Below are 15573 nucleotides of genomic sequence, written 5' to 3' on the forward strand. Positions count from 1 at the left end.
GTTCTCCCAGCTTGTTAACAGACATAACGAGGGAGGGATGGTCGTGGTCCTGAGGAATTTACAGCCTGGCTGTTTGTCTGCACCTGGAGGTTGACTCAACATCAAGTTCAGGTTAACAGAGGTGCAATAAGATTGGAAGCAGCAGGCTGAAGGATGCCCTGAAGTGTTTGCCTCCAAGTCAATGGCCACAGGAATATGCTGTCCTTCCTGAACCTCAAGTCTCTTCTGGAGACAGGAGTTGAGCAGGAACATTCCCTGGGCTTGTCCAAGATATTTAATGTCAGCCCCACGTATTTCTGTATTATTCCACAGAATATTTGTACCATCCCATAGAGTGGTTTGGTTGGAAGTGACCATAACCCCACACCACAGCCAACCTTCCACTGGATCCATCACTCAAAGCTCTATCCATTTACTGACTCTTGAGAAGAAAAACCGACTTCTACCCAAGATAAAACACCAACTCTGCCTCCTGCCATAGCCCTTATCACAGCCTTGCGCCTCTCCATCCCTAAGAGCTGCCCCTCACACAGCTCCATGTTCATTTTAAGCTCTTCTGCTTGTCAACTCTGCAAAGAAACCAGCACACAACCAGCCCTCCCCTGCTCCCCAACCCCTAACATTGAGAATCCCCCCTCCTTCCCACCAGCTTGTACTCACCTCGGGGCAGAAACTCCAAGTGGTACCTACAAGACAAAAATACATAAATAAATGAAAGAGGCAAGCATAAGCATATATGATTTTTTTTGCAATGACTTCTTTTTTCCAGCCTGATGAAAAAGTGACAGATGGGAGAATAATACCAGACACACTGCCAGGAATCTAGTTGATGTTCTCAATGTATTTTGTGCAAGAAATACGTAGGGGAAACAAGTCCTACTGATGCTAGCTGGCCCCAGGACACCCTCTGCTACCTAAGGAACCAATTTTGCTAACCAGATCCCCTCCTTTGCAAGAGCTTCAAAGGCTCTCAACCTCCTCCTCTTATTGCAGCTCTCTTTCTCAAAGCAATCAGGTTTATGTGGCCATTCCCTTCACAGCCTCGAGTGCAAAGAGCTGCTTGCAGGGATGCAATCTGTCCCACAGCTCTTCTGAGAGCAGGTCACATCAGGAACTCGACAACACACTTGAACACACTGAGATGCCCTGATCAGCCTTTGCATCTCCGAATCTTCCAGTTTCTTGCTTATTTTCCTCCCCCTCCTCCCATCCCAGCTCTCTGCTTTTTGGCCATTTCCATCTAGCAGAGGTACCACCCTCATTTAGGAGCATGGGAAGATCACTGACCCAAAAATTGCAAAAACCTCCTTGCAGAGCCACGAACATGAAACCTCATGGGATGCATATCACCAATCCATGCTTCCTAATTCTCCTGCAAGAGTATCTAAAAGCCTAGAATGGTATGCAGCAGCATCTCTTGCCCAGCAAGGAGCTCACACACAGCATTTCTAGTTTCAGGAGGCTGGACACACACATCCCCCATAGGGATGGCCACGGTGGAAAGAAATTCACCATGATTTCTCTCTCACAACACTTTTGAGAATGCCTTTGGCTGTAGCATGAACCATTTTAATATGGAAACAGCATAGACACAGTTTGGAAACAGATCAAGGAGTTGGGAGAAGCCACAAAGTGACCCATTCACAGGCAAAATGCATAACAAAGGGTTGGTCTATAGGCATCAGTGGCAAGAATCCAGTCTGTAAAAATCCAATCAATTTGTTTACTCATTAAAAGCTTTCATGAAGAAAATGATTTAATACAAACATTCAAGCTACTGACACAGATTAATTAGAAAACAACAACAGAATTCTGATTAAGGGCATAATATTTATTTGTCTCGTTTTCTTTGGACAAAAAGGAAAAGAAAACACGTGCAGCCAAGGGATTTTTCTGGGAGAATGGGCTCCCATGGTGATAAATAACAGCTAAATACATTGGAAGGAGCCACACCAGTGGCCAGAAAGGGCTGCAGATACATCCCTCTATCCTTGGGTGCTCCTGGCAGCAGTCCCCTATTAACACCAACTCTTTCCTATGCACCCTATGGCAGCTGTACCTCCCTCTTTCCATCCCAGACCGTGCCTGAGGTCAGAGGAACAAGTCAGAGCAGCTCCATGCCTTTATTTCCCTGCTCTACAACATGCAGAGCCCCAAAGTCCTCATCCTTCCTCCGCACCCCAACCCCATCCATCCCCAAACCCAGCAGCCACCAATGCTGGAATACTCTCATCTCCTGAGCAGACACTGATCCCGAGACAAGGACAGAGAAATCACTTCTTGTTTGGTGAACTTTTGTCTCCTGTGCTTGAGAGACTGTCCTAATCTCCCCTGAACATGTTTTAGTGATAACATTTACTGCACTAGGACCAAAATGATTTTCTGTCACTTCTCATTCCAGTTCAATAAAAGTATAAGAGCTTTGTTTCTAACCTCTGTCATTTCTAATACAGTAAAATGGTTTAAAAAAATGTAAAATTGAGTTCCATTTCCTACCGGACCAGCAAGCCCACGTTAGTTTCACTCTGATCAAATCAAAGGGGGGACAAAAAATACCAAAAAGATGCATTGCTTTTGGTTATTTATTTTACTGAGGCATAAGGAAACAGTCAAAATTCTTATCTCATCAGATCAGGATGAGTCTTTCATCTCCTGCTTTGATCATTTTCACTCTGGAAGGGCTTAAGCAGAGAATGAAAGAGTTCTAAGATTCAATTGGGAGTGGGAGAAGATGTTCTTATGGAAGATGAAAGCGAGGATTGAATTCCTTCACCTGCCACACCAAGACTTGCAGCCTGCATGGCACCCTCTGAGGACAGCACAGCATTTCCAGTTTGTTCACTGAAGTTGCTTAAATACAAACATTCTTTTCCCTGAAATCCTTTGTGCATATTTAAGGTTGCATTGGGGGTTAGGATGAGCTTTGGTGTGTGTTCTTCCCACTCCCTTTCTCCCAGGTAGCAACGAATCCATCCAACAGCTACAAGAGGAATCCCCTCAGAAGGGCAGCACTCAAAGCATAGGAAAAAGCACAGAAAATACAAAAGTCTGGGCTATCTCAGACCTTAAAGTGGAGAGGGAAGGAACACCTCCAGCCATGTGATTAACTACCTTCAGCAAAACCAACTCGAAGGAATCCATGAGAATTTTGATGCGATGTGTAGAGCAGGGAGCCAGCCCAAAGATATCCAATTTCCATCACAAAGCCAAAAGAATGAGTGCTGTGCTGCTAGGCCTTTAACAAAAGCCATCCTATAAGCATTTCCCCCACATAGTTTGCAGTGAACCACCCACCTCTCTCACCTCATCGGAGCATATTTTGGGGCCAGACAGGAAGAAGCCACAGATTGGTTCCATTGGAAACACGAAACGCTCCTCGTGATCGTACAGCCTTTGAGGTTACGTGCTCACCAAGCAAACATGAGCAAGTGTCACTTGTCTGCAAGGGTTTATGTGCTTTGCTCCTGAAAAACGTGCACATCCCAGCCCTAGTTCATCAGTCTCAGAGCAGCTGCCTCCAATGGGCCCCAATCGAACTTGCAACTCAACTGTATAAACAGATCTCAAAGGGTCACGAGGAAAAGAAAGTGGTTTTGTCACATTACAGAGGGAAATTGAGTCACAGCCTTTGCCAGAACGCCTTCTTCCCAATGAGAACCCACTGCGATTTCTGCCTCCAGCCAGAACTAACATTCCCCAGCTCTGGGGCCAAAAGGAGCAGCACCTTCTGCTGCCTCCCACAGAAGGCTTCACCTTCAGGAGAACAGCATGTGCTGCTCTGAGCTCTTGCACTCAGAAGCCATTACATGGAAACAGCGATGCTGCTGGGACCGCTCCCTGCAGGAGCCAAAATCCAGCCAGGAAAGTCACCAATTCCATCAGTGGCACAGAAATGCAATTAAGACACAAAGCGACACCCAGCCTTCATCCCACAGGGTGAGCTGGCCAGCCAACGTGCAGCTCTTTGCCACATCCCAGTGCTGATGGATTCAAAGCAGATCCATTTGAGGCTGGAAGCAAAATGGCTTTCTGAGATCTTACGGTCTGTATTACGCCAGGGGTCAAACTTGATGGATATAATGGTCTCTTTGCAGCTTTAGCATCTATAGAGCCTAAACCCCACTTTCCTCTCAGACTCCATTTCAGCAGGAACCATGCAATGAAGTCAGGTTTCAATCAAATTTCCGGCATTTTCTTGTCCAATTAAGAACACTAATATCACCACAGCTGTTATATTAGATATACCAAGACAGCCTAATTTGTTTGGTGCACAATACTCGCTGCTTTTTAAATGTTTGCAAGAAAAAAAAAAAAATGAAAAAAAATAATCAATGCTGTACAAGATTTCAAGCACAGGAAAAAGAGAGAGGAAGGTTGAGGAGCTCACCATTAGCAGAAGCTGCTACAAACCAGTTCAAATGCATTTCCTAGCTAAATGCTACAGAAGCAGCAGCAGATAGGCAGAGACTCTGGTTACACAATTTCAATCATTTACAGTCCTCAGGTTTCAGATTAACAATGCATTCACCAGGAAATGGATGGTGAAATAAGGGGTAATTTTATCAGCTGGAATGGAAATGATGGGAATTACTGAAAGGAGCCAAAGCCAAACGGCACCAAACTGCATTACTGGCAGAGTGAGGGGCTGCATCCAGCCCAGGTATAAAAGCAGGTAGAATGTGATAACAGCTGAATTGAATTTGTTCCCCTGAATGCAAAGAATTCCTTCCTCATCTCTCTCCAAAGGAAGGAGGGGGGAAAAAAAAAAAATCTCCTACTGAGATTACAGAATAAATTCAGACCATCTTAACTAAAACTCTGCCAGGCCTTAATAAGAAGTCAGTATTCCATTGGAGTGTTGGTAACAGGAGGAATGCCTCTCTGCTCAGCCCCAGTGTTAATGTGCTGAGCTCAATTATCTGCCCATAAGGTCACATCCTTAAGTTCTTTTCATCTTGGTATTGCACATAATTCAGCATAATGAGCTACAGACAGTGAATTTACGCTAATGAAGCAAAAATTACCCCCCAAATCATGTTTTCTTTAATTTAAACCTCCAAATTTCTAGAACAGAGTCAAAATTGAAGCAGTAGATGGCAGTTAATACACCCAAGATTACTACAACAGGCCAAGTTTTGGATGCACTTCCATTTGTGAACCATTTACGGCCCCATAGCAGCAGCTGATGTCTAATGCAATACTGCAGCATCAAGCTCAAGCCGAGGAGCCAAGTGAAGGAGCAACAGTTCAGCTGTGCTTGTAAACCAGTAAAACCAGCAGCTCAGTGATGCAACAGCACACACAAGCCACACGCTGCCATGGCTTGCTGAGATTTGCAGCACAATCCCAGGATCCCCACACAGGATCAGCCCACGTTGGATTTATCCTTATGCTTCTACTTGCAACCGTGCAAACTGCAGGTAGAGCTGCAGGGCTTACTCTGGATTTCCTAGTGGGTGTATATGAGAAACAGCACAAAGCCCTTTTCATCTCTGCTTTGGTATAGGACAGGTCTGCCTTGCAGGAGCCAGGAGTTGGACTCAATGATCCTTATGGGTCCCTCCCAACTTAGGAGTCTCCTTTTAGCACCACTACAAGGAAAAAAAATACTAAGAATTCGTATCTATCAGTGCAAACTTGCCTTCCAGGAGGGAGTTTAAACAACTCCCTGCCTCTACAGAGATGGAGGTACTATTTATCTCTGTATTTGTAAGTAAATCCCATTCTCCCCATCTCACCCCCTGCCATCCTAACTGCTCTAAAAGTGTCTAAATGCTGAGGTGAGGTCATTTAACAGCAAGATGACACCTTTTTTTGCTTGCTGCTCTTGCCAAAGGACAAGAACAGGTCTGTGTTCCTGAGCAGAGCCATGTATCAGATTCATTCCAGGTGTTGGACATCTGCTGCTCGCTCTGCAGCTGCCTCTGCTAAGACATAAGAAACAGCAGCAATCTTCCCAAGGAACAGCTTGAAACAAACCCTCAGTACCAACCAACCTTAAACAGAAGCAACTGACAAGCTCTGGGGTTTCTGGAAGATGAGTACAACTTCACCCTGGCACGGCATCCTCCCCCTGCCCTCCCTCAATCCAGAGCTGCTTTTTTAGCAAGTTCCACCCATCACACTTCGCTTTTCCATGCAGCACCAGAGCAGCATCCTCAGCCTTTGGTCGAGGCACTGATGCTGCTGTTATTGTCCTGTTGGGGACCACACCTCCAGCTGCACTCTACGACTTGTCTGATGGACGCAGTTGGAGAAAGCAACAAAAGTAGAAGAGATTATTAACATAAGAAAGAAAATAGGAAAAAAAATGATGTATATATTGCCAGGCTTTGCATCCGAGATCAGAAAGTGGAATAGGGTCCAAGTTTGCAAAGAGAGGAGGAAACCAAAGGAAAACACCACTTTTTTTGTTGTTTTGGTTGTTGTTTTTTTTTTTTTTTCCCCAACACAACACTATGTTTTAAATAACCAAATGGTTTCTGAAAGTAAAACAGCACGGGGACTCATAACTCAGCTGCATGGTGACAGCTTTCCCACAAGCACCGCAGCAGCGCCTCCAACACAGCAGAAATACCTTTGAGTGCCTCAAAAAACATACATAACCTGCAAATACAATCCAGCCCCTACCTACCGCACTTCTCCTGGCGAGAGGGGAACAATATATCCTCCCAGGTAGCACGTGGAGACAGAGCCCCAGCACTTGTTCCTATTACAGCCATCAGGGCCCTCCTGATGGGGGACTGTTACGAGGCCATGGGGAGAGCTGCCATACAAAGACCTGAAGTTACAGGAACGCTTATGAAAGAAGCTCGGGATAATCAGCTGAGATGAAGCTCTTCCCTTTCAGAGACTGCACGTCTCTCCCTGGTAGTTCAGCAGTTTACTTATGTCTGTGATGAACCCAAACAATGAAACCCTACACTGCGTTACGCAGCGCTTCCTGAGCATGACTGCTGCTGATTTCCTGAGCAGCAGCCACGAAGCCACAGGAAGCCCCAAAGGGACAGACCTGTGCTCCCCACCAGGAGCAGGGCTCGCTCAGAGCCTTTCAGATAAAAAGAGAGTCATCATTACAGTCATCTCCCACCACAAATCATTGCCTTAATGGCTCAGGGCAGAAGAAGAGCGTTTGTATGCTGCTCTTCTCACCATTTCCAAATGCCACCAAGCAATAAAACACAAGGAGGAAATCAGCAGTGCCCTGTGCTCTTTGCTATGGGTCTCATTTTCCCCTCTGCACTTACTGGCAATCTGTTTCAGTAAGCAGCGGGGCTGGGGCCCATATCTTGACCTGAACATCCAGGAAGGATTTGTGCATCACATCCCCTCCTGATGCCAAGGCTGTTTCCACACATCTCCTGCTCGTTGAGATGCTGCTTTTGGAAGCTTTATGCCAAATTGTATTTTCTTAGGCTGATAAAGAGATAAAAGCAAAGGCTAATCCCATGATTCAGAACCCAGTGTTTGCCCCAGGACTCTCTTTACAAGGGTAGATAACAGTAGAATAAGGGGGAATGGTTTTAAACACCTCCAAGGATGGAGCATCCACAGCATCTGTGGGCAACCTGTTCCAGCACCTCATCACTCTCAGTAAAAATCTTCCTCCTGACACCTAATCTAAGTCTCCCCTTCTTTAGTTTAAGGTCAGGTTGGATGGGGCCCTGGGCAGCCTGATCTAATACTTGGATCTAGTGGTTGGTGGCCCTGCCTGTGACAGGGAGTTGGAACTTGAAAGCCGTTGGGGTCCCTTCCAACACAAGCCATCCTATGGTTCTGACTCCAAAGGCTGCTCCTTCTCTAACAAGTCACCAGAGCTGCACAGGATCTCCATGAAGCCAGAGGTCCCCTGGGGTGGCCATAGCAGCATCCTCCCCCACTGCTCAAGTGCCAGATCAGAAAGTTTACCAAGGACTTCACACACTTACCAGGTTCCACGATACTGATTTTAAAACTCATTCAAGACAGACCTAGGGTTGGATCATACAAAGATATATCATTTCTAAGGTTCTATGCTCTGCAGACCATTGGGAATAAATAAAAGCCTGCCTTAATGCCTGAATACTTCAGGTTCATAGTCCTGCTAACTTCACTCTTTCCATCCAAGGTCCCTACCTGGCAATGTCTCAGAAGCCACACCAGTCCTCTGCACCCACACCAAAAGGTTCCTCCCCAGCACACACCTCTTCTCCTTTAGATACACCACAGCCCCATTTCCAAAGGCTTCCATCTTCTGCATCCCGTTTGTTTCAATTATTCAGGACAACCCAGGCTGATAATTACACAGTCCCGTGTTGCTGAGTAAAACTGATGCATAATTAGCCAGCAGGAAAGATCGATTAAGATACAGCAGGGCATCTTGCAAAGTTCTTCAGTGGGACTGCAGGGAATAGGAGCTGGCTGTGTCCTTCCAAAGGATAAAATTCTCTGCATCTCAGGGACTTGACAGCAGTTTTATTTAAACGGGATGCTTCCATCAGTCAGCCACCTCGAGTTTTATTGTCAGGTCTTAACTTCAAATGACACAACTCATATCTTTTAACTAGAGCACAAACACCAAGCTATACATCACATTTCCAGCCAGAAATATAATGCAGCTGAGGCTCCAAGTTGCACTTAAGCCTCCAGCAACATGTTTTCTGTTTTATGCTCCTCAATTTTCCCCTAGCACCACGGCACAACCTTTGTCTGCTTTGCTCTCAAATCCAAATGACGCAGCTCCCATTCTCATTGCAGATTTGAACAAGGCTGAGGTCAGCAGATTTGGGAGCACAGTTCAGAGATTTAACTTTGGAAGTCATCTTCTCTCTTTTTGCAATGCGTGTTTGGGCTCAGGAGCCACACATGGAATGGATGCTTTCAGCAGCAAGCCAGCAGTGTGAGCCTTTGCTCACTGTATTGATTTATCCACATATCTCAGCATCAAGTAATGGATTTTTTTCCCCCTCCATACACAAAATCCTCAATAGCACCACAGTGGAGGAAGAAGAGCATCAGATTCATATGCCAAGAGCTGTACAGATGCTGCCCAAATCACGTTTTCTGCTTTAAGAAACAACAGATTCCAAAGGAAGGCAATGATAACTCTGCAGACAACCAAATATAACCAGCTGATGTAAATAGAAGGACACAGCATACTCTCAATTATACCAACTTCCAAATGCCCATTATCTCTCAAACCATGGGCCAATTATCCTCTTTCCTGAATACAGCATGCAATATGCAAAAAAAAACCCAAGTTATGGCAGTTCATTAGAAGACAGACATAGACAACACATACCTGGCTCTGGCTTGCTGGAAGCCAAAGAGAATTGTGTTCCTCTGCTCCCTTGCTCTAGGGCTCAAGTTTTCGTTCTGCAGTCCATCCACCAGGAAGCACTCAGCATCTGAACAAAGGGAAAGAAACAAGTTAAAGCCAATGGGCAGCTGAAGGTACCAGTCCTTGGTGGAGAACAGCATCAGCATCTCAAGGATCAGAAAGCCCTGGTGCAGATTTGAGGCAGACAGCCTGTCAGCCCACCACGAGACACTGGGACTCACAGCTTCCAGTGGGTCTGTCCCCTGCTGACAGCCAGCAATAGAAGAGTTGGCTCTTTTGGCAAGGTCAGAAGCCTTGCTTGAACACCACTCTTCTGCCACATGCATTCTCTTCACTCATTAACCACTGCCTTACACTGTTGTGGGCTAAAAAAAATCTGCTGCTATGAAAGCCTTAAGGGCTTAAGCCTTAAGGGCTGCCATTCAGAGAAGTATCCAAAACACTTCTAATGCAGTGGATGCCTGACACCCAACGCTTAAAGAAAATCCCAGCTGGTGGTTTTCACTAGGATACCCTTCCTAAGGAGCAGGCATTGAACACCAGGTTGTTGTGCACTCACCCACATACTGATATATCACACCACGTGCTCTGCTAATGCTCAGATACACTGTGCTTGCCCAACAGAACAGCTTGGCAGAAGTAAATATGGTAGTCTCTCACTTGGAAAGCACAGCTACATGTAGAAATCTAACCTAAACTGAAAGGCAAAGAGACTACAGGTAGATGAAGTGCCTTCTATTTGGATGAATATTTATATTCCTTACAGAAGCCTCTTAGAAAAACAGAACATTTCCAACCACACCTGCTCTGTAAATGAAAGCATCATCACCCCTGTATTCCAGCAGCTTTACTGCTGCTTTCCTCTAGCAAAGATTGGCTTCAAAGCTGTGGTGCTGTACACCCCCAGCCCTCTCCAACCTTTAATTCATGCCCCATACTGTGACACTAATGTCAGTTTAATATCCTGCTTGCAAGACTTGCAGCTCCTTATGCTTCAGCTGCCGGAACGGCAGCCAGCACTGCTCAGCACGCCCCAGGAACCTTTACAGCTCCTTAACAAAACACTTCCTCTACCTGCAAGCACAGAAGATCAAAGTGCCACAGGAGAAATGAATATCTTCCCCTGCTAAAGTCGTGAGCTCTTATTTTCATCACCTGCCTGTGACAAATGTAAGAAAGGCTGAGAGCTGGAGGGAAAAGAGAGAAACATCTCTCTAAAGTGAAGGACAGAAGCAAGGACGGAGCAAGCTGGGTGCTCAGGGAGTGGGGCTGATGTGCATCCCCACAAACGGGGCTCCCTTCCCACTTTGTCTTTGCAGTGATGAAGAGGAGCAGAGAAACACAACGCTGGGCAAGGCAGCAAGGGGAAGGAGGAGCAAAGCCAGATCATGACACTGCTTTCTGCAACCCCTCTGCTCTCATTTCTGGGATTGTTCAGCCGAAAGCATCACTTCCCATTGGAGCACTCAGCGAAAAGCACATTTTAGCCAAATTCAGACTAGTCCAGGTCACTGCCAGCTCTCTCCTAACACTGATGCTCTCAGCACATGGGAAGCAGAGATGAACCACCTGTGCCTCTTTGCCTGCAGCCCCACACTACAGCCACCACCTGTGGCCAAGAAACAGAGCCTGAAGCACAAAGACAGCACTGAGGACATCCAAGTGCCCTAATGCGTCCCCTCTGATGACAGCACATAGCTGGCACATCTCTGCTGAAGGGCAGGAACACAAATTCACAGTGCTGCCCTAAACACACACCTACATCCAGCAGCAGTTTCAGCAGCTGCAGGAGCACAGAGGCATCAGGTCAGAACATCCTGGCTCTGCCTGGTATCCCACTGAGGCTCTGCTGGATCTTTTGCTTCATTTAAGTTTCATTTTCAGCACATCTCCACACTTTTTTAATTCCCCCTCCAGGATACAGCACCAACTTATGACAAACCAACAGTGCTAGACTTGCACTGCTTACAAATAACATAAGAAATAACCAAGTACACATATCTAGGCACAAAAACATGCCTTGCTCTGAGAAGCTTACTATAAGAATAGATGAAGGCTGAGGGGACAGTTTATTATGTACAAATCTGCTTTAAGACAGCACTGTAGAGATCAGTCAGCGAGAGAAACCCTGGCAGGCTGCAACAAGAGCAAATGAGAGCTGCAAACTGGACCAACATCAGCTGTTCTTCTGCCCTTTTAAAGCACAAAGCAGCTCCACGAGTATGCCATCAGCTGCAATATGGTATTTACTTGCTGCCATGTCAGCACAGATCAGCTGCTGGATAAGTTATAGCAGAGCTGTGGTCCCTCCTGCAAAGCAGGCAGAGCCCTTTCAGAGCCAGCCACGATGTTTATAGCACCAGGAAATGAAAAAGAAAGCCTAACCATAAACTCTCCAAGTGGATCAGGAAGAGCAATATGTAAGCAGCTCCGGAGTAAATCACCCCAATGTTAGTTTTACTGCTTGTCAGTAACGTTATATTCTTGATGTTTATAGATTGCTCTCTGTGATCCACTCCGAAAGTTTACAGGACTCTCCCTTTCATTTCCTGCAGCTACCAAAGGTAAGAGAGGGGAAAAAAAATAAAACAGTTGAGATTTCATCAAGTGCTTCAGGAGAGTTTCTAGAGGCAATTGCAGTCATCCACTTTAATCCCACACGCAGTGCACAGCATTGTAAGAATTATGTCACAGCCACCCGAATCTGGGGAGTAAATAACCCTTTAATGGCAGCACTAAATCTCTGAGTTAATCATCACTCAATGAGCAGAGCTGAAAGGTATGTAGAGGCCGTGTACGTCTCTCCCATGCCCACAGCCAAACACTTGTTGCTCTTTTCTACTCATCTGCCATCAGAAAGCCAACTCAGAAGCTCAACACCGAAGCGATGGAAGCCAGTGCTGAGCTAGCTGCTCTGCTCCATCACTGCTTGCTGCTTCACACAGTCCTTCCTGCAGTTTCCCATCCTATCAACAGAGTGCAGACACCTCAAGCATCCGTGAGACTGCATTAATGTTTCCAGGATGCTAACCAAGACAGCTGGGGGGTCAGAATGCTGCACCAGCACTGCCTGAAACCCAACAGCCCCACAGAACACAGCACTTGCTTGCTTATTTTTAAAGCAGCACTAAGGCTGCTCACCTTGAAGGCAGCAGCTCCTGGCTCTGCTATGCTTTGCAGATGCAGTCGCACTCCCACGGGGCAGCATCTCTTCTGTCCTCTCTGCTGCCCAAACTCTGCAAGAGAAGGGCCCTTCAGACCCCCCCTCTGGGATGAAGAGGTTGGGCAGGGCAGAGGAAAACACCGTCAGGCTGCCTTTAGCCTCTATAAAACAAATCAGAAGCCCTGGATTTGTCAGATACACCACATTTTTAAGAACCTCTGTTTCAGCCTTCAGAAGAAATCTGTGCAAAACAAAGAGAAATACCCTGAGCTTCCCTGAGACTGAAGCAGGACTGAAACCTTGTGCAATTAATGACAACTTGAGCTGCTTATTTGTGACGTGGAACCGAGTAATAAAACTGCTGCAACCACATCTATTCATAAACATAAGGCAATCAGCATTCAGAAGCACTGCAGCATTGCAATGTAGAGAAGATAGCCATGGTATATCAGCTTTCAACCACTGCAACCTCAGAGATGGCTTCTGTGATAACAGCAGGGCTGTTGGGAGCCAGCCATTGGCTACTGGCCTTTTGGGCACCTTACATACAGCCCTCCACCATGGAACAAAGCTTAATATAAGGAAGCAGACATTATGGCCCATACACCAGTACGCACTGGCTCTTCAAGTTGTAATTTTTACTTTAAACACAAGAATTCTTATTGTAATGCAGTTTGAAAACCTGATGAGCTTAAGCTCCTTTGGTTCCTGCATAGCAAGAAACCTTCTCAACCCCTGGAAGGCCTCGAGACTGTACAGATTGTTAAGACACAGCAAGTTTGATACAGAGGTATGTGACATGCAATTAATCTCCATTCATAGCCTGCTCTACTTGTCAGCAAACAAAGGCTGTGCTTTAGAAGGAGATCTGAAGCCTTCAATTAAAAACAGTCAGCTAACAAGAAAATAATCTAAGTTAAAGGAAGGTGGCAGGTGCAGAAATGAGTTGTTTACAGAAGCGTCAGCAGCGAACAATAAAGCGCTGCACATCAAAAACGGGAAAGGGCGAACTTCACCAAAGCCCCCACGATTGAAAAGCAGAGGGGAGAATTCACACCTACATCTGGGGGAAGACACAGTGCATTCGGGAAGGAGCTTCGATGGGCTGAGAGGCTGTGTGCTCTGACTGCTGGGACTGGAAGGAACTCAGAGTTGGGGTGACTTCAGGGAGACCTCATTGTGGCCTTCCAGTACTTGAAGGGAGCATACAGACAGGAGGGGCAATGGCTGCTCACAAGTGAAAGGACAAGGAGGAATGGCTTTAAACTGAGACAGGGGAGGTTGAGGTTGGATATGAGGAGGAAGTTTTTCACCCAGAGGTGAATGCACTGGAACAGGTTGCCCAAGGAGGCTGTGGATGCCCCATCCCTGGAGCCATTCAAGGCCAGGCTGGATGTGGCTCTGGGCAGCCTGGGCTGCTGGTTGGCGACCCTGCACATAGCAGGGGTTGGAACTAGAACATCACTATGGTGCTTTTCAATCCAGGCCATTCTATGATACAATGGGCTGGTGCTGTCAGATGAGCAACAGGAAACCAAAGGTCACGAAACCTCGAGGCAGAGCAGGTCAGGCTCAAACACAACAGCTCAGAGCATCGAGCAGCAGAATGCAAACAACTCCTTCCCATCACCCTGCCTGCACCTACAGCAGCAGGATGTGCCAGCAACGTGCACACGTGCAGCAATGGGCCAAGGCTGCTGCTTCAGCCTGCAGTGCTGCTGCTCAGGCTTTACATACAAGGAGGTCAGCAAGAGTCAGCAGGGCAGGGGGAAGTCAGCATGTGAGCAGAGGTGACTGCAAGAGAAAAGGCAATGCTAGAGAGAAAAAACCACCAACCCTGAGTATGGGTTCCCCTGTTTGCATAAATTTGCTGCAGAAAGAAACAGTCACCAGTTTTTTTTCACACCTGTGCAGAATTCATTCATGGTTGCAAAGCACAGTTGGCAGATGAGGTAAGCCCAGTTTCTGCAGTGCTGACCCATTGCTTCAGTGGGAAGGGGTCTGTCCAACTGCTCAGGTTTACAGAGAAATCAGGAAAACCTGCTGAACTGCCCAGAAGCTCCATCTCATGCCTACAGGAAAGCAATGCTGCCACCATCACAGCTTCTTCCCTTGGATGTGAGGCCTCAGGAGGTCACCTTCACTTCAGCAAGCAGAAGCAAAGCTTGAAGCTGACACTGCTTTCTCAGTCTATCTCCATTTTTGAGCAGGGTTGAATCTCTCCTGTACCCTCACCACAACCAGCTTGCTCTGCACATCCCCAAGGATGCATACAGCACTGCACAACATCCAGAACCAGGACGTACCACTACCACAGCTGCAGCAAAAGCCTGGGGGGAAAGAGCAGAGGGGAAGGGGGGAGTGTCTCATTGCAGCACACAAGTTTATTCTACCCTGTGAGCCTGCCCCTTTGGCTCACCCCAGCAAAACCCACACAGTGCTTTAACAGAAGGCACGTGGTGGGGACATCACAGCAGAAAACACCCCTCAACCTTACCCGTGCTCTCCTCTACAAACACAGCTTCTGGAACCACCAGAGAGCTGCTCCTCTCCTAACACAGGCACAGACCCACCTGCCAACTCCCGGTATTCTGACAACACTGAGCACCAGGACAAGCAGCCACATCCCCTATGCTTCTCTCATCAGAATTAGTGATATAAAAGGCACACACGCAAAACCATCCATCAGCTGTAGAGGAAAAGTAACTCCCGTAGACCTCCCACTCCCCTCTCTAGATCACCACAATGAGATGCTAAAGACCTTCCAGGCTCTTTCTCTGCAACGACTGCAGGGGATTTGCTGTTAAACAGGAGAGCAGCAAGGAGGAATCGGTGGTTACCTTCAAGGAGTCTCTGAATGTCCTCTGGGATCATGGCCCTGCCACCTCCTTTCCACCAGTCAAAACTGATGGTGCTGCTCCGGTCCCTCAGCTGCAGGGACAGAACGAGAAAGGAAGCAGAGGGGGTGGGGACGCCCCAAAGAAGGTGGAAGGAACCGCAGAGCTCTGCTCAAATGCCTCCTCCTCCTCCTCCTCCTCCTCTTTCAGCCTCACAAGATGCAGTCAAGGTGCTGAGCTCCTCCATCCGCGCT

The 15573-nt window shown here is 46.9% G+C and overlaps 1 protein-coding gene across 1 annotated transcript in view; it reads right to left on the reverse strand.

Annotated features, from left to right (window-relative positions):
• SKAP1 (src kinase associated phosphoprotein 1) overlaps positions 1-15356 on the reverse strand; it is a gene marked incomplete at both ends in the record, with an annotated part of 120640 nt that extends 105284 nt beyond the window's left edge. Inside the window, 3 exon segments of the mRNA XM_079546980.1 lie at positions 661-686; positions 9281-9386; positions 15323-15356. Coding sequence (XP_079403106.1) covers positions 661-686; positions 9281-9386; positions 15323-15356 — 166 coding nt within the window.
• Positions 15357-15573: the final 217 nt, after the last annotated feature.

The sequence above is a fragment of the Tetrao urogallus genome, assembly GCF_951394365.1.
Source record: "Tetrao urogallus genome assembly, chromosome: 26".
NCBI lineage: Eukaryota > Metazoa > Chordata > Aves > Galliformes > Phasianidae > Tetrao > Tetrao urogallus.